Raw genomic sequence first — 27,230 nt, forward strand, 5'->3', positions numbered from 1 at the left:
GCAGAGGGCGCGGCAGCTGCAGAGAAAGCAGAGCCTCTAGGTGTAATGGCAACACCCCCGTTGCTCCTAAAGGCTCATTTCTATATATTAAAATGTAATTTTTCTCAGTAATGCGGGCACATATGAACATGGGACCAACACAGATGTCTTTAGCTGCCAAGCACACATGTAACAGGTCAGCCAGTTTCATAGATACAAATCTGCTGACAGATGCCCTTTAAGATGCGAGTCTGAACAATTAGTACTCAGTAGTCCAAAATCCATTGTGGAATCACTGTCAGAATATGAAGATGGCATTTTCCTTTGCATAATACAGGTATATACATAATATATATATATATAAACATTCATAAAATGTTCGAAAACTGAAACCAGAACAATTCTATCCAACAGGATGGCTGACATTACATTGAAAAGTCTGTGTCATTGTCATCATGACCTTTAGGAAAGGTAATCATAGTCTCTGTATTTCTTGTTCCACCTCAGCACCATCAAAGGTGACCATTTCTCTTTATGAAAGTAGGAAGAACCAATCACATTAGACGTGTATTCCCTGTTGTTAATCCCCACTTATTGTTAAAGCATTGCTCCCACGCGGCCATTGTAATTCCCGTCACAATGTCTTTAAATCAGATGAGGGGATTACAACATTTCAGATAGACACTGTGGGGAGAATGTATCATACTGGTAAACCAGAAAGTAGAAAACTTTTTGCAGCTTTATGCCACTATAGCCTCTTTTGAATGTGGGTGGAACAGTGGGCATGGATAGGTATGTGAATTAGTTTCAAATAAGATTTATCACTGCAACAAGTCTAAAAAAAAAAGTCACAAAATCATTCCAGTGTATGTGTGTGCCTGTGTGATGGTGGTGGAAATGTAGAAAAACTGGTATAGCATTTTTAGACAAAGATGTTAGGTTTAAAGGTGCACCTAATTTATCAAATAATGAGCAACTTTTGATAAATTTGGCTCACCTTTTGCCAACACAAACTCAAAGCAAAACTGACTTCAAAAAGTCATGATACATTCCCCCCTGTTACTCGACGGAACTGTCTTCGTTTCAGTACATGTTGTGGTGGCCCAATCATTTTGTTATGTCCATTTCCAGGAAAGCATGTTGGTGCCAGAAGTATCCACAAATAAAGGGAAATGCATGTCCAGCAGGATGCTACCTTAATCCAAAATGTAGGCCAACTTCCATGTGTGAATGTGGTCTCCAAGGAAGAATTCTCATAGCTGCAAAGATAAAGCATTGCATGCGAATGAACAGACCGTCAAACATTAGTCACAGTGATACTTAAACATTACTCATGATGAGGTGTGCACATGGCCAGCTATCAGTGTTGAGCCCGACCTATAAACATACTAACCACAGTACTTGAGAACTCAATACTTTGACCTTAGTTACTCTGGGGTGAGACCATTTCATTCCATGCAAAGGAAGTGTAGATCTAACGTAAAGGTCACATCAAAATAAGCAAAAAAAAGGAGGGAAAATCATTTCAGCTTCCAGATAAATGAGGTTGTTCCTTTTCTATGCAGTGCTGGGGAGGATACCATATGTAACAGCATTTTGCATATCTGTACACAATTGATCGTCTACTGCTGTCAGGAAAACGAGTGAATTAAAACGTTACATAGTACTGTCTGCCAGGCAAACATCGCCTATGTACATAAATGCCGCCTAAATATTTCCGTTTGTAAAAGGGTCTACAATTGGGACAGACTATTATTATGTGAGCATGGGGTCATTCCTCTGGGACCTCCACCAATCAGGACCATTTAGTGTTTTTTACCCAGACTGAGGATTTTTTTGCAGATTGCACTAGGACCTATTTTCAATGGGGCCCGCAAAAGGTGTGGGATGCACACGGACCATACCCGTATTTTGCGGATCCGTGATTTGTGGACTGCAAAACGGATACGGTTGTGTGAATCAGGTTTGCGGTCATCAAAACATGGATACTGGCTATGTGCACGTCACATCACAGTGCAGACCCACCGTGTGCTTCTGCATCTATGTGGGCGCTCCACAAAATATGTCCTATACTTTTCTGCAACATGCGAACCACAGACCCATTGAAGTCAATGGGTTTATACTGTGATGCAGTGTGCACATGGCTGGTAGCTGTGTTTCGTGGATCTGTAGTTTGCAGACCACAAAACACTTATGGTCATGTTGGGTTCTTTTACACAGGCAGATTTATACCCATAGCATGTGCTAATAGACGAAATTGATTTTTTAAGGACTTTTTACATTGGCAGAGAACTGCTCAAATGAACGCCTGTATGAATAATCAGTCGTTCACTACTTATGATCGCTTATGCACATTATTGACAGCAGCATATCTGTTTACATGGGGTGATGTGCTGCCATCAAATTAGCATTTGTATGCCTACATAAAAGATCTAATCAGCAGACAAATATCCAGACAAACATTTCTATGTACGTTCCTGATCATCAGCCTGGGTAGAGGCCCTTAAAGGGATTCTCTGAGATTGAGAACTGATGATTAAGAAGTTGGCCAATGGTGAATAAGGAAGAAAAAAATCTGGTCAGTGTTGGGGGTCCAGCGCCGAGCTTCCATCTACATGCTTGTCAATACTGCCGGCCAATCTATAGCCTCAACGTCACTGCTGAAATGTGAATACGGCCTCAGTGGTACATCAATTCAAGCGGCTGTGCAGAATAATTCTATCCAATTGCGACTTCCTTTATTGGCGGGGGTTGCTGTGGTCCTTCTCCCACTTGTCAAATACTGATAATATTATCTTACAGCCTTTTTACACTTTCCAATACAGATGCCAGTGATACAGAAATAAATAATTTTCCCGATCATTACCTGCTCGTTTGCTGGATTTAAATGGAGCAATCAGTGCTACATTATAGGGATGGATGATCCTTACTACGATCATTCATCCCCACACATTTCCATTGTTTGTCTGCAGCACATCCCTGTTTACACCTCGCGATGTGCTGCTGGCAAATGAAGATTTTTGTGCTGCAAGAAAGATATGTGTTGCTTGTGTGTCATGAGACCAGTGGCATCTCATTCCTGATAATTGCCTCCGTACTGTTTGAAAACACTATGGGGGAGATTTATCAAAGTGGTGTAAAATAGAACTGGCTTAGTTGCCCATAGAAACCAATCAAATTCCACCTTTCACTTTCCAAAGAAGCTGTGAAAAATGAATGGTGGAATCTGATTGGTTGCTATGGGCAACTAAGCCAGTTCTACTTTACACCACTTTGATAAATCTCCCCCTATATTTTAACTGTAGAAGTAGTATTCCTTTCCAAAATATGCAAGGGTTTCCATGAATATATCCTCAAGCTTTGATGGAACCAAAAATCCCTTTAGGGCTTATTGTGCAAAAATAAGTAAATCTGTTTTATGGTAATTTCTGTGGCTTCAGCAGATACAGACTGTTGTGTCATTGCACCCATCTATATGGGAAATGGACAGGGGCGTAGCTATAGGGGGTGCAGAGGTAGCAGTCGCTACCGGGCCCAGGAGCCTGAGGAGTCCCAAAGACCCTTGTGCCACATAAGAAGACACCAGTATTATAGAAAGTGCATGCTGGTCAAGTTATAGCTCTGGCTGGAGGGAAGGGGTTAGGTCAAGAATTTGGCATGGGGGCGTTGGTCTACTGTTTAAATTTTTTGACGCAGGCAGCATCAAGGCTATGTGCTTCTCTAGCCTCAAAAATCCTGGATGACACAAGCGTAAGGACTGTAGGAGCAAAACCATCAAGATCCATCTCCAGGGGCGTAGCTAAAGGCTCAAGCTGAACCCTTGGACCAGGGCCCATGAGCCTTTAGCTATGCCCCTGGAGATGGATCTTGATGGTTTTGCTCCTACAGTCCTTACGCTTGTGTCATCCAGGATTTTTGAGGTGTAGTTCGATGGTGTACAATTCCTGTGATGTCTCTGCAGATCAGGAAGAGACTTGATTCGGGTATTGTGTCAATGGAATATTTTGTGGTAATTACGTACACGATAATTATCACACACCTCACGTAACAGATAAATGTCTGTCATGTCGCCACAGATGGAACAAAACAGAACATTTTTCTTGCAAAACGTTCTGACCTGATGAGACAAATAACCTGCATCTCCCTTTGGCCTTCACTGTAGAGATTGTAATGCAATTATGGATAAAAAAAAACAAAGGACGGCTATGGTGGTAAATCGTATTACACCATTTACATTCCTGGATGGTCTCCAAATCAGAACCAACAAAAGAATACTGGGCATTAGAGACATTATTATTTGAGAGTTTCTGCTCTTGCTCAATCAACATGTAACGAGAATGTCAATAAGTATCATACATGAACGTAGAAGGACTCTTCTGACTTCTATCTAAACATACTGTAAATCACAGTGAGTTATTTCTCAGCAGGCCAATCATGCAACCCAGCGAGAAGACTAAGCACCTGGGAATGTTCGGAATGCGCACCTGAACCAGTTGGTCAGCGTCATCATCACATAGAGAGAGGCGAGCACAAATACAAAGTGGAAGAAGGAGTAGCTGTAGATCACTTGCTCATGCTCGTCGTGTATGACTCTCTGTCCACCTCCAATGTTCGTATCCTCCTCGCAGTTCTTATCCCCTGTTAGAGAAGGGAAACAATGACTACCCCGTCTTCCACCAGCATGATCTTATCTCTACTGATTGTTGCACAAAAACCAGTGAGAAGTAGCTAAGGGTACTTTCATACTAGCATTTTTCTTTTCCGGCATAGAGTTCCGTCACAGGGGCTCTATACCGGAAAAGAACTGATCAGGCATATCCCCATGCATTCTGAATGGAGAGTAATACGTTGAGGATGCATCAGGATGTCTTCCGTTCAGTCATTTTGACTGTTCAGGACGGAGATAATACCGCAGCATGCTACGGTTTTATCTCCGGCGAAAAAAACTGAAGAATTGCCGGAATTTTTCCCCATAGGAATGTATTAGTGCCGGATCCGGCATTCAAAACGCCGGACCCATCGTTCCGGTCTGCGCATGCGCAGACCGGTAAAAATGTGAAAAAAGATACAAGATGGATCCGTCTGTCAGCATGACAAGCGGAATGTTTTAAGGCCTTAAAGGGAATCTGTCAGCAGGTTTCAATCTGCTTAAAAAAAACGTTCTACGCTGTGGTAGTAAAATTGACAAAATTGTACAATGACTGAACACAACACAAAAGACCAAAAAACATGTATTGCATAGAGAGTGGAACTTTTGAAATGCAGCGTTTTTACAGGGCATTTGACACAAAAGAGAGTCGGGGGAGTGGCGATGGTGGAGTGGGGGCCGGAACTCCAGCCCCAGCAAATTTACTATTTTTACGCCAGGAGCAGGCATAGTTTTTCCCAACAGGCACACAGACTACCAAACATGTGCCTAAATTATGACAAGGCACACGTCCCATCATAAATTTGCCGCATCTTCTAGCAGCAAAGCCAGCGTAAAATGTACAAACATGTACTACAGAGCCAGTATTAGGGCTCGTTCACACAACCGTTGGTGTCCCGTGCCCGTGCTGTGAACCGCAAATTGCGGTCCGCAATGCACGGGCACCTTTCGTGGGGCAGGTGCATGGGGATCGCAGACCCATTCACTTGAATGGGTCCGCGATCCCTCCGTTCCGCAAAAAGATAGAGCATGTTCTATCTTTTTGTGGTATGGAGGCACGGAACGGAACCCCAGAAAACACTCCGTAGTGCTTCCGTAGTGTTCCGTTATGTGCTTCCGTTCCGGATCTCCGGATTTGCGGACCCATTGAAATGAATGGGTCCTGATCCGTGATGCGGAATGACAACGGAACGGTGCCCGTGTATTGGGGATCTGCAATACGGGAATGGGACACCAACGGTCGTGTGAATGAGCCCTTAATCAAAGGTGTTTCTTCTCCAAAGTACATTATTGAGGGCACAAAAACAACTGAAGAAAAACGGGTCAACATTTATGAAACTGACGGCAGAGCATTGGAACTATAAAAGCTGTTCTCTATTATAAACTCCAGGCTTGATGCTCTCATCTGTACATTTCAGAATGGTACATACTGTATGTGAGCATGTGTTTACATCAAAGTAGCTATAAAAAAAAAACTAAAATGTCATCACCTCTTTCCTCGTCCTCTTCTGGACAGCAGAAGCAGCAGGATGCCTTCTACAAGTAAGATGGATACATTAAGATACTACAGCGGATCCATATATACATATGAGCTGTATTACAATTACTGTATATTTACTAATCACCCACAACACAGTCAGCGTATCCAATCTCAGACCTGACGACATCTCAGTGCACTGGGCGTCACTGTTCTCTTGCTGCTCAATTTACCACAATAATTCTTCAATTGGATATGCTGATCTGAACTAGCAGTGAACCTCTTAAAATCCTGAGCTCACAGAATGATTACCCACCAGGAAGGAAATGTGAGAAAATGACTCTGTTCTGAGCGATAACAGGAGTTTCTGAATACACCAAAATGTATTTCTTTCCAATAACTAACCTGGAACTCGTACGTGTAGACCTTAATCATCCACATTGGGCCAAACATTTCAGCTAAGTAGGAGGCTTCATTGCTGTGGACATTTGAAAATACATGCAACATTAATGGTCAGTACATTGGCATGGATTGTGGTCAATACATTAGAGATACTAAAAGTTAACATTACAGGATATTTACACCTTTGCAACCATTTTTTTACTGCTCTGTCCAATTGCATCTAAAAATGAAAACACAACTTTGCAAACAGTTTTGATCAAACATATCCAACTGATTCATGATTACAGCTCCTATACAGTCCTATATGTCTCCATGGTTACAGACTACAAACAAACCCTGCTTTTAGTCAGCTCTTGCAGTCCCTCTGCCCCCTCTTTTTCTATCTGTAGGTTAGCAAGAAGAGAGGGTAAATTTTAAAAATAAAACATGATTTGCAAAGTGACTAGAAAATTAAAGGGCTTGTCCACATTTTTTTTTAAAGGAAACCTGTCACCAGCTACCTCCCATTCTAACTGTTTGCATAGGCTCATAGCTGTGGTTCACCTGATTAAAACGCTATTTTTTTCTTTTAATCTGAGCTCCGTTCCTGAGTTTTGATACTTTTTCTTAATATGCAAATTAGGCTTTTGGTGCAATGAGGGCATCATCTTTGCTCTTGTTGAACCCAAGCTCCACTTCTCTCTGAGGCCAGCCCTGGCTGCTTTTCCACTGCTTGGCCCTGTCAATGAAAGCAGCCAGGGAGGGATTAGCTACAGAAACTAGGGGAGCTTGGTTGCAACAAGAACCATGGTGATGCCCTCACTGCACCAAAGACCTGTGTCTATGCAAACAGTTTGATAGGGAGATTTCTGGTGAGAGATTCCCTTTAGATATCTCTCCCAGCCAGCAGGATCTGTGAAAGGAAGTATATTTACCTGCTCCTTGCCACTTGGTTCCAACTCTCTGGATCCCGGGCTGCACTTTTGGTCCCCACATGGAAAGTTCCTGAATGGATGGGGTCATTTGCTCCATTGCAGCCAACAACAGGACTCAGCGGTAATGTGTCCCCAAGTGGCACGTGATCCAGCAGTGACATGCTGCTTGGGGACATATCATGGTTAAGGCCAGTTCTTAGCTGCAGTGGCCACCACAGAGGAAATTTAGCATTACACAAGTCCCATTTACATCAAAGGGTTGTCTGCGTAATGTGGACAGGTCCTCCAGAGTGAGACATGCTCTTATAACCGTTCTTCACTCTGGTCAAGAGATAAGGGTCCCGAAAAAAGGACCTACATTGACTTACATTGTTTTTAGCGATGGTTCAGTTTGTCCGGTTTGTACCATTTTGATGCTTGCAGCGGTTTTGTGTCCGGTCATAAAACGGAATGGAATGCAATCTGAATGGAGCATACCCCATTAAGAATACACTGGGCCTAAACTGAGCCGTTTTTGCATTCCGGTTTTGAGATCCGGCAGAGGAATGCCAGATGATGTAAAAGTGGCCTAAGTCCATGCTTGAAGATCCTACAGATCAGTTTCTTATATTCCCAAAATTATTTATTACCAAGTCATAAAAACCTTTACTTATCCCTTAAGACTGATGGAGAAACAGTGAAGTCTTAGTCGAGCCTATCATTAGCTTCTATCCCCAATCTCTATGGAAAAATAAGCACAAGACACACATGGATACATACAGACCCCTCCACAGCGTGCTACCGTACTTCCTAGTGCGCGGCACAGCAGTGGCTAGTACAATATGTACCGTTGCATAGTTGCTCTTCTTTTATTCTTTTTTTTATTTTTATTCTACTTATAACGCACCACCCTTTTATCTTATACTCCCCACACAACTATATACCAAGCTCTAATGTCCCAGAAAGAATACAACTCTTCATCCTTATTTGCAATACAGAGATTTTAACCACTGCACTTGTTTTATTGGGAACAGTCAGCTTTTTATGGCCGCCTCTTCCCCCTTGTTAACAGCAGCGGCAGTAAAAAGCTTGGCTGCACAACAATACAGCATAGTTAGAGGTATTTACAGCACTGCAGAGTTAGCAAATGTCCATAAGTAGGCGTGTGTTGGAGGACAGATATCCAGAGGGCAGCTGCTGCCGGCCTCTGGGTTTTGAACTTCTAATATCGTTGGCTTAATTAGAAAAGATATTTGGCATGCTTGGAGAACCAGTAATTCCCCACGGTTCTCTTGCTGCTCTGTTCATGACCTTTCCACATTTTCATTCGGAGCTCAGTTAAGTATAGTAAGCCCCATTATTTATAACAGCTGGCAAAGAGAACGGCAAATATTTTCATGTTTTCACCATTCGTGGGCATCATTTTTATTTAACGTGCTTCCTCCCTCTCATTCCAGATCACTTTTAGCTAAGGAAGAAAAACACTTAGACCAGTGGAGGTCAAACCACCAGATCCCAGTGGATTTCATGACTGCTTATAGTGCTGAATGTCAACAAGTCACCAACATCTAATAAAAACTATTTACTTGAGTTATTTCATGTTGAGGACTTTATAAAAGCATTTTATTTTACATAGAGTTAGGCTCCTTTTACTTTTAAAAAAAGGGTTAGGCTAATTTCACATGGGTGATCAAGGATTGGGATTTAAGATGCTGTGAGCTCAAGCCAACAGTACTGTCCCCTACTTGCTGTGATTCTGTGAGTAGGGACGGACTGGAAACTTAAAGTGGCCTCATGTTGTAGTTGGATCCAAATTGACAGAAGACAGAAATACCATATAACGATGCACATTATACCACCCCAGCAGAGCCAAATACCACAGTGCATCACAAAATACTGCCCCAGCAACATCTCCCCAAAAACTAGCTCTCTGTGATGGTTGGCACTAGGTGTCACGTTCTGTTCTCCTATTTCAGTTTGCCTCAGGATGGCAATACAGTAGAATTCAGGAAGGGATCATTACTTACCTGGCTGCTGGCCATGAGGAGTGCTCAGGCGGCCCCCTAGGCATTGGCCCACTCCGGAAAGTTTCCCTGTAGGGTCTATAGCTAGTTCGCCCCTGGCTGTGAGTTATAAGTAGGGATGAGCGAATCGACTTCGGATGAAACATCCGAAGTCAATTCGCATAACATTTCATTTCAATAGTGTACGGAGCGAGCGCTCCATATAGTATTAGAATGTATTGGCTCCGATGAGCCGAAGTTATTACTTTGCGAAGTCTCTCGAGACTTTGCTTAATAACTTCAGAAATTGATTTATACTGTAAAAAAAACATTTCCCAAAACTCGGGTTTGGTTCCAAGTGGTACCTTAACTTTAACTTCGGCTCATCTGAGCCAATACATTCTAATACTGTACAGAGCATTGAAACAAAGTTTTATGCGAATCGACTTCAGATGTTTGATCCGAAGTCGATTCGCTCATCCCTAGTTATAAGGGTTTCATGAGCATAAGCTGATCACAGAGTGACCAGCTGCTTGGACTTCAACTGATGTAAACCATGGTGACATGCAGCCACTGCATTTTATTAAATGTTCCAAATTACCACATAGTGTACAGCCAATGTGATTTGCATACATATGGCTCAAAAAGAAAGATGCAGAGTAGTAAATGTTGCAAGGACAGTAAAACTGAGATCCATATATCAGTGCTAGTAACACAGATATAACATAAAAAATAACTTATTAATGCAAAGGCAGTGTTTGAAAAAAGGAGCAGTCTATCCCACTCTCGATCCCAGCCAAAAGATCACATATACAGGGCCATGAACGTAACATCGCTGTCCTCGAACTCCGAGAAAATATAAAAAAATAAATATAAGGGTGGTCATCTATCTATCCACTGTACTCATATATCTAGAAGACTCAATGGAAGAGGCCTAGGTACACCTATCCCATATTTTATGGAACTTCCTTGTTTCTGTGTTTATAAATCAATTTCTTATAGGTTTCATTGAGAAATATTCAATGGTGGGAAAAAGCTCAGGGTGAAGAAACCAAGAGGCAACCCTAGGGTCACCTGCCACAGGTATCGCCATATTATCCTAAAAACTTGCGAGCCTGCTCCTAAAACCACTTTACAAGAGTGCAGGACCATATTAAATGGAAAAATTATATCTCATTACACCTGTGAACTAAACTATTGGATATAGCCTTCCTCCATGGAGTTCCCAGAACATATTTAGGTATACCAAACGAACTCTCACAGAATTGGTCCCTGAGCTGGAAATAAGGTAAATGGAAATCATTATGGAGATGAAACTTGTGCTTTAACTCTTGAAAGGACTGAAAGACCCCATCCATACAGACATCACCCATTAAACATTGTGCCCACTTCACCACTGCCGCGTGCGACCTCACCCGTAGCAGCTTTTTCTAAATCACATTTGCCAATAACATCCCATGCTGTATACAAAAATGTGATTTAGAAAATGTATCTCCAAGAGACTTTTTCTTAAAGAAGTCTGACATTTTTTGTGTTTTTTCAGCTGGTTTTTTTCACTATAGAGGATTATATGGAACATAGCTAAAAAAAACAAAAAAAAAACACCATTTCAAAAGGATGCAGCGTTTTGAAAAGAAAGATATAACTGACCCAAAAAAGCATAAAAATGATGGAAAAACACCTGTCAAACACATTGGGCAGATTTGCTAAGCTATAGGTGCTAGAATTGCACAAAAACTGGCATATATGCATTGCTCCACATTTATTATGTGTTTAAGATGCCATTTGCGCCTCACTGGACAAGGGGATGGGCCATGGCATAGTGGGAAATGGTGTAACACGCAAAGCAAGTCAAATACTAGGTGGTGTAAGGTTAGACAATGGTGACTTAAAAGTGCACCAAATGTATTATCCAGCCTGGACCACTTTGACAAACTTGGGTAATCTTCTGACTGTCTAGTCTTATTTTACATTGTCTAAATATTAGACAGGATTAGCAAATCTGTGTTTAGCGCTTTCTTTCAATTCCCATCTGCATTTGAGCTAACATCTGACCACAGCATTTACAAAAAAGTGCAAAAAAACAACAGGAAAAGAGTCCACAAAAACACAGGAAGGAATTTATCATTCCCCCCACTCCTGCTTTCTGGCGTCGTGTTTGCGGCTATTTAAATGTCATTTGCACAAAAAAATGTTGCGCAAGTAGTGTTTCTCCACCATCCTTGCCATTTTTCAAAAAAGGGGGCGTGATGATGACGCAGTGTGAACCTCATTCTAACTGGTCTATGATAAATCAGGGCCATGGTGTTTTTCCTAAAAGAACTACATGTACAGGAGGGGAATGCTCAAAAGACTTCAAGTTTGCAAGTTTGTTTGTTTCTTACACATGATGTAAGAAACAGTGATATCACAACTAAAGTGTACCCATTAAGGAGGTCAACTTGGCATGGGCATGAAGATGTGGGTCATGGGAGGTCTTGCTTACAAATTCATGAAGTAAATATGAATGCAGTGAAATGCTGAAGTTACTCATGCATATAGACTAACTCTTGTGCTGTCTTGTTTGGAACATTAGAACATGAGTCATGGACAAGAATGGAACATGATTTAGTAAATTGTCTCCTAAATGATATGCTTGCATCGCTTCATTTTCTACTCTTCTTAATCTTTGCACATTACGACATGATGAAAGATGTATTTATGTAAAAGTTCTGTTGTTGGGACAACCTGTACAACAAGAATATCACATGAAATATTCCAAACTTCAACTGATAAAGCTTCAAAAATATGCCATCAAAGCCTCAATTTAGGCTTTCTTGACCAATAGTTTTTGCGCCATTTTTTTGTGTTTTTCATGAGTTTTACATGCATTTCTTTTCCTAAAGGAACTTCTATGGGAAAATGTCTGAATGAAACATTATGTTAAAAAAAACACACCAAAAGTACAAATAAGGCACAAAAACATTTGTCATGTGTTTCACAATTCTCTATTGCCTTATAACTACAGTCAGGCTGCCTAAAAGCAATGCAAAATACTATGGAGCAGATTTACTATCCCTATAGATGGCATAAGCCTGGACCAGCTATCTAGGCCTGCACCAGATTTATGACTGGTGGATCAGGCTGGATAATAAATCTGGCGCAGAGACAGACACTTTCATCTAACTCTATTCCAACTATTCGCTGGTCTACTTTAAAGAGGACCTGCAATGCAATCTGAAAGCAGCATGTTATAGAGCAGGAGGAGCTGAGCAAATTGATATATAGTTTTATGGGAAAAGATTCAGTATAGCTTGTAATTTATACATTTATATCTTTGCTTTGCACCTCCTATGAACAGTGGACCTCCTATCAGCACAGTGGGGAGGTGTTATCAGTGACTGACAGCTATCTCTGTATGCACACTAATGGTCCATTCACACGTCCATGTGTGGTTTACAGATCCGCAAAACACGGACATCGGCGATGTGCGTTCCGCATTTTGCGGACCACACATCGCCGGCACTTAATAGAAAATAATAAGGGGTTGGGTCAGCACAACCTGCCTGTAGGTGCACATCACTATGGCGAAATACATATACAAACAGAAAATGCAAATGTGATCGCACACTACATCCAGCACTCTGCCCTCCATGCTGGACGAGACATTGGTTTATATTTTGGCCAAAGCATAGTAAGCCACTCACCGCGTCAAGGTTGTCTCATGAGTGGTCCCTAACTCTTGTTCCTACCTGTTCATGGGCCATGACAGCCACATAAAATCCAAGGAATGCAGGTCAGCATGCAAGCCAAGTACACTTTGCTTGTAACCCCGTCCGGTGCCATTACAGCTTTCATCGGATCCAGGGATGCAAGTACCAACATGCATGCTGAACCCACCATATACTTCTCCTGGAGCCAGATGGCTAATGGTAGGTTCTATACAAGCAGACTCAGTTTTATACTGACTTTAAAACCAGCCTCAAGGACAGATTAACTGGTCAGGTGTGCAATGACTCCAAGGAGATCGCCACGCCTCCAATATATACTACAAAGAAAAAAATAAGGGGTTGGGTCAGCACAACCTGCCTGTAGGTGCACATCACTATGGCGAAATACATATACAAACGGAAAATGCAAATGTGATCGCACACTACATCCAGCACTCTGCCCTCCATGCTGGACGAGACATTGGTTTATATTTTGGCCAAAGCATAGTAAGCCACTCACCGCGTCAAGGTTGTCTCATGAGTGGTCCCTAACTCTTGTTCCTACCTGTTCATGGGCCATGACAGCCACATAAAATCCAAGGAATGCAGGTCAGCATGCAAGCCAAGTACACTTTGCTTGTAACCCCGTCCGGTGCCATTACAGCTTTCATCGGATCCAGGGATGCAAGTACCAACATGCATGCTGAACCCACCATATACTTCTCCTGGAGCCAGATGGCTAATGGTAGGTTCTATACAAGCAGACTCAGTTTTATACTGACTTTAAAACCAGCCTCAAGGACAGATTAACTGGTCAGGTGTGCAATGACTCCAAGGAGATCGCCACGCCTCCAATATATACTACAAAGAAAAAAATAAGGGGTTGGGTCAGCACAACCTGCCTGTAGGTGCACATCACTATGGCGAAATACATATACAAACAGAAAATGCAAATGTGATCGCACACTACATCCAGCACTCTGCCCTCCATGCTGGACGAGACATTGGTTTATATTTTGGCCAAAGCATAGTAAGCCACTCACCGCGTCAAGGTTGTCTCATGAGTGGTCCCTAACTCTTGTTCCTACCTGTTCATGGGCCATGACAGCCACATAAAATCCAAGGAATGCAGGTCAGCATGCAAGCCAAGTACACTTTGCTTGTAACCCCGTCCGTATAAAACTGAGTCTGCTTGTATAGAACCTACCATTAGCCATCTGGCTCCAGGAGAAGTATATGGTGGGTTCAGCATGCATGTTGGTACTTGCATCCCTGGATCCGATGAAAGCTGTAATGGCAGCTTTCATCGGATCCAGCATGGAGGGCAGAGTGCTGGATGTAGTGTGCGATCACATTTGCATTTTCTGTTTGTATATGTATTTCGCCATAGTGATGTGCACCTACAGGCAGGTTGTGCTGACCCAACCCCTTATTTTTTTCTTTGTAGTATATATTGGAGGCGTGGCGATCTCCTTGGAGTCATTGCACACCTGACCAGTTAATCTGTCCTTGAGGCTGGTTTTAAAGTCAGTATAAAACTGAGTCTGCTTGTATAGAACCTACCATTAGCCATCTGGCTCCAGGAGAAGTATATGGTGGGTTCAGCATGCGTGTTGGTACTTGCATCCCTGGATCCGATGAAAGCTGTAATGGCACCGGACGGGGTTACAAGCAAAGTGTACTTGGCTTGCATGCTGACCTGCATTCCTTGGATTTTATGTGGCTGTCATGGCCCATGAACAGGTAGGAACAAGAGTTAGGGACCACTCATGAGACAACCTTGACGCGGTGAGTGGCTTACTATGCTTTGGCCAAAATATAAACCAATGTCTCGTCCAGCATGGAGGGCAGAGTGCTGGATGTAGTGTGCGATCACATTTGCATTTTCTGTTTGTATATGTATTTCGCCATAGTGATGTGCACCTACAGGCAGGTTGTGCTGACCCAACCCCTTATTTTTTTCTTTGTAGTATATATTGGAGGCGTGGCGATCTCCTTGGAGTCATTGCACACCTGACCAGTTAATCTGTCCTTGAGGCTGGTTTTAAAGTCAGTATAAAACTGAGTCTGCTTGTATAGAACCTACCATTAGCCATCTGGCTCCAGGAGAAGTATATGGTGGGTTCAGCATGCATGTTGGTACTTGCATCCCTGGATCCGATGAAAGCTGTAATGGCACCGGACGGGGTTACAAGCAAAGTGTACTTGGCTTGCATGCTGACCTGCATTCCTTGGATTTTATGTGGCTGTCATGGCCCATGAACAGGTAGGAACAAGAGTTAGGGACCACTCATGAGACAACCTTGACGCGGTGAGTGGCTTACTATGCTTTGGCCAAAATATAAACCAATGTCTCGTCCAGCATGGAGGGCAGAGTGCTGGATGTAGTGTGCGATCACATTTGCATTTTCTGTTTGTATATGTATTTCGCCATAGTGATGTGCACCTACAGGCAGGTTGTGCTGACCCAACCCCTTATTATTTTCTATTAAGTGCCGGCGATGTGTGGTCCGCAAAATGCGGAACGCACATCGCCGATGTCCGTGTTTTGCGGATCTGTAAACCACACATGGACGTGTGAATGGACCATTAGTGTGCATACAGAGATAGCTGTCAGTCACTGATAACACCTCCCCACTGTGCTGATAGGAGGTCCACTGTTCATAGGAGGTGCAAAGCAAAGATATAAATGTATAAATTACAAGCTATACTGAATCTTTTCCCATAAAAGCATAGTAAGCCACTCACCGCGTCAAGGTTGTCTCATGAGTGGTCCCTAACTCTTGTTCCTACCTGTTCATGGGCCATGACAGCCACATAAAATCCAAGGAATGCAGGTCAGCATGCAAGCCAAGTACACTTTGCTTGTAACCCCGTCCGGTGCCATTACAGCTTTCATCGGATCCAGGGATGCAAGTACCAACATGCATGCTGAACCCACCATATACTTCTCCTGGAGCCAGATGGCTAATGGTAGGTTCTATACAAGCAGACTCAGTTTTATACGGACGGGGTTACAAGCAAAGTGTACTTGGCTTGCATGCTGACCTGCATTCCTTGGATTTTATGTGGCTGTCATGGCCCATGAACAGGTAGGAACAAGAGTTAGGGACCACTCATGAGACAACCTTGACGCGGTGAGTGGCTTACTATGCTTTGGCCAAAATATAAACCAATGTCTCGTCCAGCATGGAGGGCAGAGTGCTGGATGTAGTGTGCGATCACATTTGCATTTTCTGTTTGTATATGTATTTCGCCATAGTGATGTGCACCTACAGGCAGGTTGTGCTGACCCAACCCCTTATTTTTTTCTTTGTAGTATATATTGGAGGCGTGGCGATCTCCTTGGAGTCATTGCACACCTGACCAGTTAATCTGTCCTTGAGGCTGGTTTTAAAGTCAGTATAAAACTGAGTCTGCTTGTATAGAACCTACCATTAGCCATCTGGCTCCAGGAGAAGTATATGGTGGGTTCAGCATGCATGTTGGTACTTGCATCCCTGGATCCGATGAAAGCTGTAATGGCACCGGACGGGGTTACAAGCAAAGTGTACTTGGCTTGCATGCTGACCTGCATTCCTTGGATTTTATGTGGCTGTCATGGCCCATGAACAGGTAGGAACAAGAGTTAGGGACCACTCATGAGACAACCTTGACGCGGTGAGTGGCTTACTATGCTTTGGCCAAAATATAAACCAATGTCTCGTCCAGCATGGAGGGCAGAGTGCTGGATGTAGTGTGCGATCACATTTGCATTTTCTGTTTGTATATGTATTTCGCCATAGTGATGTGCACCTACAGGCAGGTTGTGCTGACCCAACCCCTTATTTTTTTCTTTGTAGTATATATTGGAGGCGTGGCGATCTCCTTGGAGTCATTGCACACCTGACCAGTTAATCTGTCCTTGAGGCTGGTTTTAAAGTCAGTATAAAACTGAGTCTGCTTGTATAGAACCTACCATTAGCCATCTGGCTCCAGGAGAAGTATATGGTGGGTTCAGCATGCATGTTGGTACTTGCATCCCTGGATCCGATGAAAGCTGTAATGGCACCGGACAGGGTTACAAGCAAAGTGTACTTGGCTTGCATGCTGACCTGCATTCCTTGGATTTTATGTGGCTGTCATGGCCCATGAACAGGTAGGAACAAGAGTTAGGGACCACTCATGAGACAACCTTGACGCGGTGAGTGGCTTACTATGCTTTGGCCAAAATATAAACCAATGTCTCGTCCAGCATGGAGGGCAGAGTGCTGGATGTAGTGTGCGATCACATTTGCATTTTCCACTTAATAGAAAATGCCTAATCTTGTAATAGAACATATTCTATATTTTTCGGGATCGGAATTGCGGACCCGGAAGTGCGGATCCGGGCAACACATCGTGCTGCCCCATGAAAATGAAAAGGTCCGCAACAAAATTGCGGACGTGTGAATGGTCCCTTATACACACAGTGCTATCAATCACTGATGACTTCTCCTCCCTGTACCGATAGCTGTTCACTGGAACTGAAAAAAGCAAAGATATAAATGTATAAATTACAAATTCTACTGAATCTTATCCTAAAAAACTATATATCAATCTGCTCAGCTCCCCGTGCTCTATAACGCTGTGCTTTCAGATTGCAATGAATTTTGTGGTGACAGATCCTTTTTAATACAGAATTGTGGCATAATTTTGGCACAAAATGATGCAGACCCCTTTCTCTGTGACACTACACCTGTTTTTTCAATTTTTACACTGGCTACTAGGTCTAATAAACCCCCAGAGGAAGGTTTCAAATCGAAACGCGCGTCGGGGTGTGCAGTCTTCCTGTGGACTTACCATCACTTTATATACGGTATGTGACCTCATTCCTGTTCATCTACTTACCTGTTAAACTTCTGCGGTTGTCTTGTGTTTTTGTGACCAAACACTCACCAAGTGTTTTGTCTTATAAACTGTTATGTGATTTGCACATGCACTTTATTTACCCGCTCAGACTACTTGAATAGGTATATGCATATATATGTGTTCAGGGACCCACATTGAAGGGTTATTTCTCCTCTCCTTTGCTTAGATATAGGCTTGCACTTGCACTTTATATTTGACGAGATTATATATACTCCCATCAATAGTGGGTATCCCTTCAACATATATCTTATATGGTAACCTTGCCTTATTTAGATACATCCCTACCCGGGTCACTTCTGTCTTTTTACTATTTTTTGTACTCTACCAGCTCTCCCAGGATTGTGCTGCACTTTCGTGCATTTGTCTGTTATCTCTATGTATGCTTTTAATCATGTACCCAATAAAATAATATTTTTATAGTTCATCAGCTTTCAGTGCCCTTTTGTAGGTTTTCTAGGTCTAATAATAGGTCATGATTTCCCGTTCTGTCCAGGTAATTTTTCAGAAGCTATTATTATCACCACAGGCAGAATTACAATGATAAGTAACACCTCTATATAGATAACATAGTGTCCAGCATTCAAAATAGGTGATATCATAGCTCATCAACTGCTCCTGACCTCTGCACAGGTCACAGAGCATGGCACTAGAATCAGTTACATAAATCACACTTTGTCATTGAACTTAGGTTTTGAAATCAAAACTAAATGTTGAGAGGACTTTATGTGTCATGTCCCAAATGTAAATTTTAACTTTCAATGATTCATCCTTTAAAATCTATGCATGTTACTTGTTTGCTTGTACTCATACTTATTGACACAATGTATAGATTTCTTTAGACATACCAGGCGAACAAGACGCAGACGTACATAATGCAGGCCCCAATAATAGCAATAGATGTATCTTCTGTCTGTAGCCCGTCGCTGCTGATGCTTGGAAAACACGCTGTGATATTCTCTCCTCTGTACTGAACTGCAGGGAACACATAAAACATTGAAAACTGAAAGATTACACTTGACATAAATAAAAAATCTGTAGTCCCACATCAGCCGCCAAACTGTAGTTTAGATCAACCTGGAGCAGAGGCTTAGGCTACCTGCACGCGAGTACGGTGAAAGCACATAAATCCACACAGAAATTTGTATGGATTTTATGTACGTTCTCCCACACTCGTGTACAGGTAGCCTAAGCCTTTCTGCACCATATCCGCAATTTCTAACAGCGGTTTTTGGTGCGGATTAGATGCGGCCTTGCCACAGATCTCACCCTTCACTGGACAAGGGTGAAATCCGCAGCTAAAACCGCAAACATCTAGAAATCCACACTGCAGCTCAATTTGTGTAATCTCATATACTTTGCTGGTACTGTACAATGTTGTGGTTAAACGTGTGTTTGCCGTAACATGTGTAGGTGTCCTTATAGTGGTTGTGCTAAGTTTGAACATAACAGATTGGTGGGGGTCCAACAGTTGGGCCCTCCAACAATCCTGAAGAGCTACCAATGCCAAATACTTGGCACAATCCCTTTAAAGTGGTTTTCTCACCAGAAACCAAAGACATCATCCCTTCAAAGCACAAGTCCTTCTAAGAACAAGTCTGTAGGCAGGTATGATTCCTAGCTGCACTATGGAGAATGTCAAGATTAGACAGTCTTGACACAAGCAAAACTGTGAACACCTGGACCCTCACTAACAGGGTATATTCACGCACAGCAGATTTGTTGCCAACATTTCTGCAGCTGAAAATCAGTCCAGTCATCCAGGTTGGATTGTTTCTGCAGTAAAAACATGGATTTCTGCAAGCCCCATTAAGAAAAACGGAAGGGACACAGAAATTTCTGCCACAAAATCTGCCGCATGTGAATTTACCCATACCTGGATCCAGAAGGAGATTGCACTGCACAGGTCATTGGTAGAAGGTAGGTTGATATCTACTAACCAAGCAATATTTTGAATATAGTTAGGCCTCATGCACAAAAAAACACGCGGACAGCACGTGGATGTCATCCATGAGCTAACTGCATCTGCATGTCCGTTCTGCAAATTATAGAACATGTCCTGTTCTTGTCCTTTTTGCAGACAAGAATAGGCATTTCTAGTGAGGAGTGAGGTGTCCGCATTTTGTTGTGTGCATGTGGCCTTAGATATTTGTAAAAGTTTTGTATAAGGCATCGTTTGGCATACCATTAAAGTGGTGGGAATGCAATCAGAAGCAACAGTGACAAAGTGATGGAGAAACCATACAAAGAGAAAGTAATAAAGAGGAAATAAAGCCTGAAGAAGGAAACACATGTGAAAGGGGAAAGAAAAATAGACTGTTTTGTTGATTGTGAGCTTGTCCTCTGTAATAATGGCCATATTTTAGTAAAACGCGTTGACAATTACTTTTTGATCTATCTGGGAGACTGATATAAAACCCCCACAGAGAACACAATCCCCATTATTACAAAGAATGGAGACTAGGGAAGTCATTGTCATCTCATAGTGACACATATAAGCAAGCTGACAGCACTACAATACAGAGGTTCAACCAAGGACACGGCAAGTGTATGAAACCAAAATGAATCTGTGTACACACAGCAGCAAACAGGGTGACAGTGGTTGAGCAGTTAACTGGATCACTATCACACCCAGTTTCCTATAATTTTGTGTGGGGAGATTTTTCTTAAAGAGATTCTATAAAGAGATGTTATTATATATTTAATCAATAAGGAAAACTTACATATAATGTCCTCTTATGTCAGCGGAATAGTGTGGTCTTTATTAATCAGCCAAAACATTATTATTTCCCCCTTGTGGAGCCAAAGCTTGGCATGTCATGGCATGGACTCCTCCACAAGACCTCTGAAGTTGTCCTATATCTAGCACCAAAATGGAAGCAACTGATTCTTTATGCTCTGTAAGTTGTGAGGTGGGGTCTAAATGTCTTCCACTTCTTTTTGCAGCACATCCCACAGATGCTCAACTGGATTGAGATCTAGGCAATTTGAAGGCAAAGTCAACACTATGAACTCTTTGTCATGCCCCTCAATCCATTATTTTTGCAAAATAGCTAATTTCTAGTCAGGTTGAAAACGAGTAACTTGAGAATGAATTCATTAGGTGCCCTCACTCTTATATCCTTGGTTGAAAGAAACAACGTCACTGCTATAAGGGTACTTTCACACACTAGCGTTTTTCTTTTTCGGCATAGAGTTCCGTCACAGGGGCTCTATACCGGAAAAGAACTGATCAGGCATATCCCCATGCATTCTGAATGGAGAACTGCTTGCCAGATCACACTGCCGCAAGTGTGAAAGCAGCCTAAGCCCTAATGTAGGATGTATTGATGTGTATAGGACTCTGACATCAATAGATGCCAAGAACATCTGGTCATCCAATAGGAGACCTTCAATATGGGATAGCAAATCAGTTGTATCTCTTATGTATGATGGTAAAGTCGTAACAGAGGGTCTGAGGACAGTGTCTATATAGATGCCCACATTTTGGATAAGACTCCTTATGCCAGATACAATTGGCCTTCCTTGCACCTTTATGTGTTTTTTGTAAGCTACAGAATGTTGCTGTTATAGAATATTCTAGTGTAAGGAAGTCTGTGTCACGACTGTGACTGATCCAGACAGGTCTGGGAGGAGAAGGTCGCAGCGACTTGCTACTCGCGATAGCTTGTGAGTTTGCTCCATGGTTCAGGGTATGTCATCCGGGTTTTGCCTTGTGAACCTTTTTGTCCTGACTGGGAGTTTGTAGGCATCCTTCTCAGGTGAGTCCTGTCTGCCACTCCCAGCTACTATATTAGTTTCAGTTTCACTTGCAGTCATTGCCAGATATAGTCCTTACTTCCAGTTCTATTCTGACCTTTGAAGGAGATCGTTTGATGGTGTTGCTGTGGAGCTCTTGTCCGGCGTAGACTGTCGTGATTGGGATTGCCTTCTCTGCTCGTGACTGGATAAGTCTATCTCTGCTATAGTTTGTTTGTTGCTGTCTTCCCCTGCTGTTCTCCTAGACATGAGTGATGGTGACTAGTGCTCCCATCGGCCTTTCCCCACTCTAGGCTTGTTAGGGTGACTGAGGGTTTAGGCATCCTGCTCGCCGCACGGGTTCACACCCCGTCTAGGGTATCAGGGCAGACAGGTGCCAGCTTAGGGTTAGTCAGGGGTGCCCATACTATTCCCATCCATAGATAAGGGTCCCCCTTCCCCTCCGTCTGGTGCGACACGACTGCTGCTGGATAGCGGTCGTGACAGTATATCTGGCCTTTTAAAAAAAAAAAAAAAAAAAGTGACATTTCTTTTTTTTGCTTGCTGTTTTGCTTTGTATTTTTCTGTTCCACTATGGATCCGGTTACGGTTTTGGCGAAACAATTACAGGGATTATCCCTTGAAGTGGCAGGATTAAAAGCAACAGTGCTGCAGCAGCAGCAGCCATTCTTGGGTTCCACCGTTGCTACGGGAAACCAAGGTACTCCTGAGCCAAAAGTGGCTTTACCTGATAGGTTCTCAGGAGGGAGAGACCAATTTGTAACCTTCAGAGAAGCTTGCAAATTGTTCTTCAGGTTACGCCCTAGATTCTCCGGCGGTGAGGAACAACGGGTGGGCATTGTAATTTCTCTCCTGCAAGGAGATCCGCAGGCTTGGGCTTTCTCCCTACCATCAGACTCTCTGGCCTTACGATCAGTGGAGGAGTTTTTTGAAGCCCTGGGTCTCGTATATGATTATGATGACCCGGACAGAGTCTCACTGGCTGAGTCTAAGCTACGTAGACTTCGGCAAGAGAACCAGTCTGCTGAACTATATTGTTCCGAATTCCGTAGGTGGGCTACTGATACGTTATGGAACGACTCGGCCCTTAGGAGTCAGTTCTGCCAGGGGTTGTCTGAAAAATTAAAAGACGCGCTGGCGGTATACGAGGTCCCTGGGTCTCTGGAGGCTGCTATGTCTCTGTCCATAAGAATCGACAGACGACTCAGGGAGAGACTATTAAATTTTACGGAGGTCTCTATAGGGCAGGGATCGGTTTGTTATGATCCAGTCGAACCAATGCAAATAGGGGGCGCCACTAGACGGGTGAATCCTCCTAAGTTCCGCCGTAGGTCAGAGGTTTGTTTTCGTTGTGGGGGGAGGGGTCATTTTGTAAAGGTTTGTCCCTCAGAACCCAAGAGACCACAAACAAAGGAGCCGCCGGAAAACTAGAGTCCCCAGATTGTGCGGAGGATAACAGTCTGGGCGTATTCGTTTCCTCCATACGCATGTCTCAGTTTTTGTTGTCCGCTACCGTTGAGGCGGGCAATAAGACTGAGATCTGTTCCGTCTTTTTGGACAGTGGGGCGGGGGTCAACTTGGTGGATTCACGGTTTGCTCAGGCTCTGGGTTTTACTCCGGAACCGATACGCAGAACTATTCCTGTTTTTGCCATCGACTCCTCCCCTCTTACTCAGAAAGAGTTAACTCAGATCATCCATAATATCCATCTGCAGGTAGGGGACCTCCATAAAGAGCATATCTCTTGTTATGTCCTGGACGGTCTTCCGGCTCCTATGGTATTGGGGCTTCCCTGGCTGGTGACTCACAATCCAGTGGTGGATTGGCAGGCCGGGGAGATTGTGGAGTGGAGTGAACATTGTAAGGACAACTGCTTGAGTAGTAGGTGCTCTACACTCTCTGTAACATCTTTACCTGCCTTTCTGTCAGATTTTATGGATGTGTTCTCTGAGAAGGGTTGTCAGGGGTTACCACCTCATCGTCCATATGATTGCCCGATTAATCTATTACCTGGGGCAAAACTACCTAAAACCCGGTTATACAATCTTTCCGGCCAGGAGAGGAAGGCTATGAAAGATTATATTTCGGAGAGTTTGGCTAAGGGACACATCAGACCCTCTTCTTCACCTGTGGCTGCAGGGTTCTTTTTCGTTAAAAAGAAAGATGGGGGCCTACGTCCTTGCCTGGATTTCCGGGAATTAAACCGGATAACTATCCGAGATCCCTATCCTCTTCCTCTCATTCCCGACCTCTCTAATCAGGTTGCTGGTGCTAAATGGTTCTCCAAAATGGATCTCAGAGGAGCCTATAACCTGGTTCGCATCAAAGAGGGGGATGAGTGGAAGACGGCTTTTAATACTCCGGAAGGGCATTATGAAAATCTGGTCATGCCAATTGGTCTTACTAATGCGCCTGCGGTATTCCAACATTTTGTCAACGATATTTTTAGTCACCTTATCGGGAGATTTGTTGTGATATATCTTGATGACATCCTGGTCTATTCCCCGGATCTGGATACACATAAGATCCATGTGAGACAAGTGCTGCAGATATTAAGGGCCAACAAATTGTTTGCTAAGTTAGAAAAATGTGTGTTCGCCGTAAAAGAACTGCCATTTCTGGGGTATGTGTTGTCAGATTCAGGTTTCCGCATGGATCCAGAGAAAGTCCGGGCGATTATAGACTGGGATCTGCCTGAGAACCTGAAGGCATTGCAACGCTTCCTGGGGTTTGCCAATTTTTATAGAAAATTTATAAAGAACTATTCCTTGGTGGTCAAACCACTGACGGACATGACCCGAAAGGGATCCGATTTTTCCAAATGGTCACATGCAGCCAAAACTGCCTTTGCATCTCTGAAGGAGAGATTCACCTCGGCCCCTATTCTCGTACAGCCAGATGTCTCGCTTCCTTTTATTGTAGAGGTTGACGCATCAGAGGTGGGGGTGGGAGCGGTACTATCTCAGGGCCCGTCCCCTGGTGAATGGCGTCCGTGTGCTTTCTTTTCGAAGAAATTGTCTACTGCAGAAAGGAACTATGATATTGGCAACAGAGAACTTTTGGCTATTAAGTTGGCTTTTGAGGAGTGGCGTCATTTTTTGGAGGGGGCGGTTCATCCCGTCACGGTGATTACTGATCACAAAAACGTATTATATCTGGAGTCTGCTAAACGTCTCACCCCTAGACAGGCTCGGTGGTCGTTATTTTTTACTAGGTTTAATTTTGTAATAACCTATCGCCCGGGGGCAAAAAATACTAAGGCGGATGCATTGTCTCGAAGTTTTCCTGGAGGGGGTGATGTTGAGGTACCAGAGCCCATTTTGCAAAAGGGGTGGTGGTCTCTGCATTACACTCAGGTTTAGAGGGGAGGATGTTGGAAGCTCAGGGGGACGCCCCGGCCTCCTGCCCCTCGGGTAAACTGTTTGTGCCAGAAAATTTACGCCTGGAGATACTAAAAGAACACCATAACTCCACACTGGCAGGACACCCAGGTAGTAGGGCAACCTCTGAATTAGTGTCTCGTCGGTTCTGGTGGCCTAAGTGGCGCCAGGAGGTGTTGAATTTTGTGTCTGCATGTGCTACCTGTGCTCGTTCTAAGGTAGATCATACTCGTCCGGCAGGGCGTCTTTTACCTCTAGCCATCCCCAACAGGCCTTGGACGCACCTATCAATGGATTTCATTACGGATCTACCAGTATCAGCGGGGAAAACTGTTATTCTTGTAGTTGTTGACAGATTCAGTAAAATGGTGCACTTTATTGCTCTTGCCGCATTGCCTAATGCTAACACACTGGCTCAGGTTTTTATTGACCACATCGTGAAGCTTCACGGGGTCCCTTCCGATATTGTTTCGGATCGTGGTACCCAATTTGTTTCTAAATTTTGGAAAGCTTTTTGTTCTCGTTTAGGGGTTCATCTGTCGTTTTCTTCATCTTTCCATCCACAGTCCAACGGTCAGACTGAACGTACCAATCAAAACCTAGAGACATATTTGAGATGCTTTGTTTCCGAAAATCAGGAGGAATGGTCATCTTATTTACCGTTAGCCGAGTTTGCCATTAATAATCGTCGTCAAGAATCCACCGATAAGTCACCATTTTTTGGTGCGTATGGTTTCCATCCTCAGTTTTGTACGTTTAGTGAGGGGGGGCCGTCTGGGATTCCCGAGGAGGAACGATTTGCGTCTTCACTTTCTTCAGTGTGGCAGAGTGTGCAAGAAAGTTTGAAGAGAATAGGTGGTAGATACAAACGTGTGGCTGATAGGAGGCGCTCTGAAGGTCCGGACCTTGGGGTGAATGACTTGGTGTGTTTGTCTACCAGAAATATCAAGTTGAAGGTTCCCTCATGGAAATTAGGTCCGAGATTTATTGGTCCTTATAGGGTAATTAAGATCATTAACCCGGTGGCTTTTCATCTGGAGCTACCTCAGACTCTAAGGATCCATAATGTCTTCCACAGATCTCTGCTTAAGAGATATGTAGAACCTCCTGAACCATTGCCACTACCGCCTCCACCGGTGGTTGTTGATGGCAGTCTTGAGTTTCAGGTAGAAAAGATTGTTGGACTCACGATATGTTCGCCGCTCTCTTCAGTACCTGGTGCACTGGAGAGGTTATGGTTCCGAAGAGAGAATGTGGGTTCCAGCTTCAGAGATAAAAGCGGACAGACTCATTCGGGCAATTCATAGCTCCCATCCGGAGAGGCCTGGTCTTGAGGGTCCGGCGGCCCCTCGTAGAAAGGGGGGTACTGTCACGACTGTGACTGATCCAGACAGGTCTGGGAGGAGAAGGTCGCAGCGACTTGCTACTCGCGATAGCTTGTGAGTTTGCTCCATGGTTCAGGGTATGTCATCCGGGTTTTGCCTTGTGAACCTTTTTGTCCTGACTGGGAGTTTGTAGGCATCCTTCTCAGGTGAGTCCTGTCTGCCACTCCCAGCTACTATATTAGTTTCAGTTTCACTTGCAGTCATTGCCAGATATAGTCCTTACTTCCAGTTCTATTCTGACCTTTGAAGGAGATCGTTTGATGGTGTTGCTGTGGAGCTCTTGTCCGGCGTGGACTGTCGTGATTGGGATCGCCTTCTCTGCTCGTGACTGGATAAGTCTATCTCTGCTATAGTTTGTTTGTTGCTGTCTTCCCCTGCTGTTCTCCTAGACATGAGTGATGGTGACTAGTGCTCCTATCGGCCTTTCCCCACTCTAGGCTTGTTAGGGTGACTGAGGGTTTAGGCATCCTGCTCGCCGCACGGGTTCACACCCCGTCTAGGGTATCAGGGCAGACAGGTGCCAGCTTAGGGTTAGTCAGGGGTGGCCATACTATTCCCATCCGTAGATAAGGGTCCCCCTTCCCCTCCGTCTGGTGCGACACGACTGCTGCTGGATAGCGGTCGTGACAGTCTGCCTCATTTTTGTTAATCAATTCATCCTCCAATCCTTTATTTACTATTTCTTTGAGTTATTTTAGGAATTGGCTGGGTTATATGGTAGTTTCTGA

The 27,230-nt window shown here is 43.6% G+C and overlaps 1 protein-coding gene across 1 annotated transcript in view; it reads right to left on the reverse strand.

Annotated features, from left to right (window-relative positions):
* Positions 1–1,018: 1,018 nt before the first annotated feature.
* SERINC4 (serine incorporator 4) overlaps positions 1,019–27,230 on the reverse strand; it is a 70,162-nt gene continuing 43,950 nt past the window's right edge. Inside the window, exons 8-12 of the mRNA XM_040415372.1 lie at positions 18,827–18,953; positions 6,510–6,582; positions 6,118–6,163; positions 4,464–4,617; positions 1,019–1,238 (exon numbers count right to left, since the gene is read on the reverse strand). Coding sequence (XP_040271306.1) covers positions 1,019–1,238; positions 4,464–4,617; positions 6,118–6,163; positions 6,510–6,582; positions 18,827–18,953 — 620 coding nt within the window. The remainder of the gene's footprint in view (positions 1,239–4,463; positions 4,618–6,117; positions 6,164–6,509; positions 6,583–18,826; positions 18,954–27,230) is intronic.

This window comes from Bufo bufo, chromosome 1 (assembly GCF_905171765.1).
Source record: "Bufo bufo chromosome 1, aBufBuf1.1, whole genome shotgun sequence".
NCBI classification, from domain to species: Eukaryota; Metazoa; Chordata; class Amphibia; order Anura; family Bufonidae; genus Bufo; species Bufo bufo.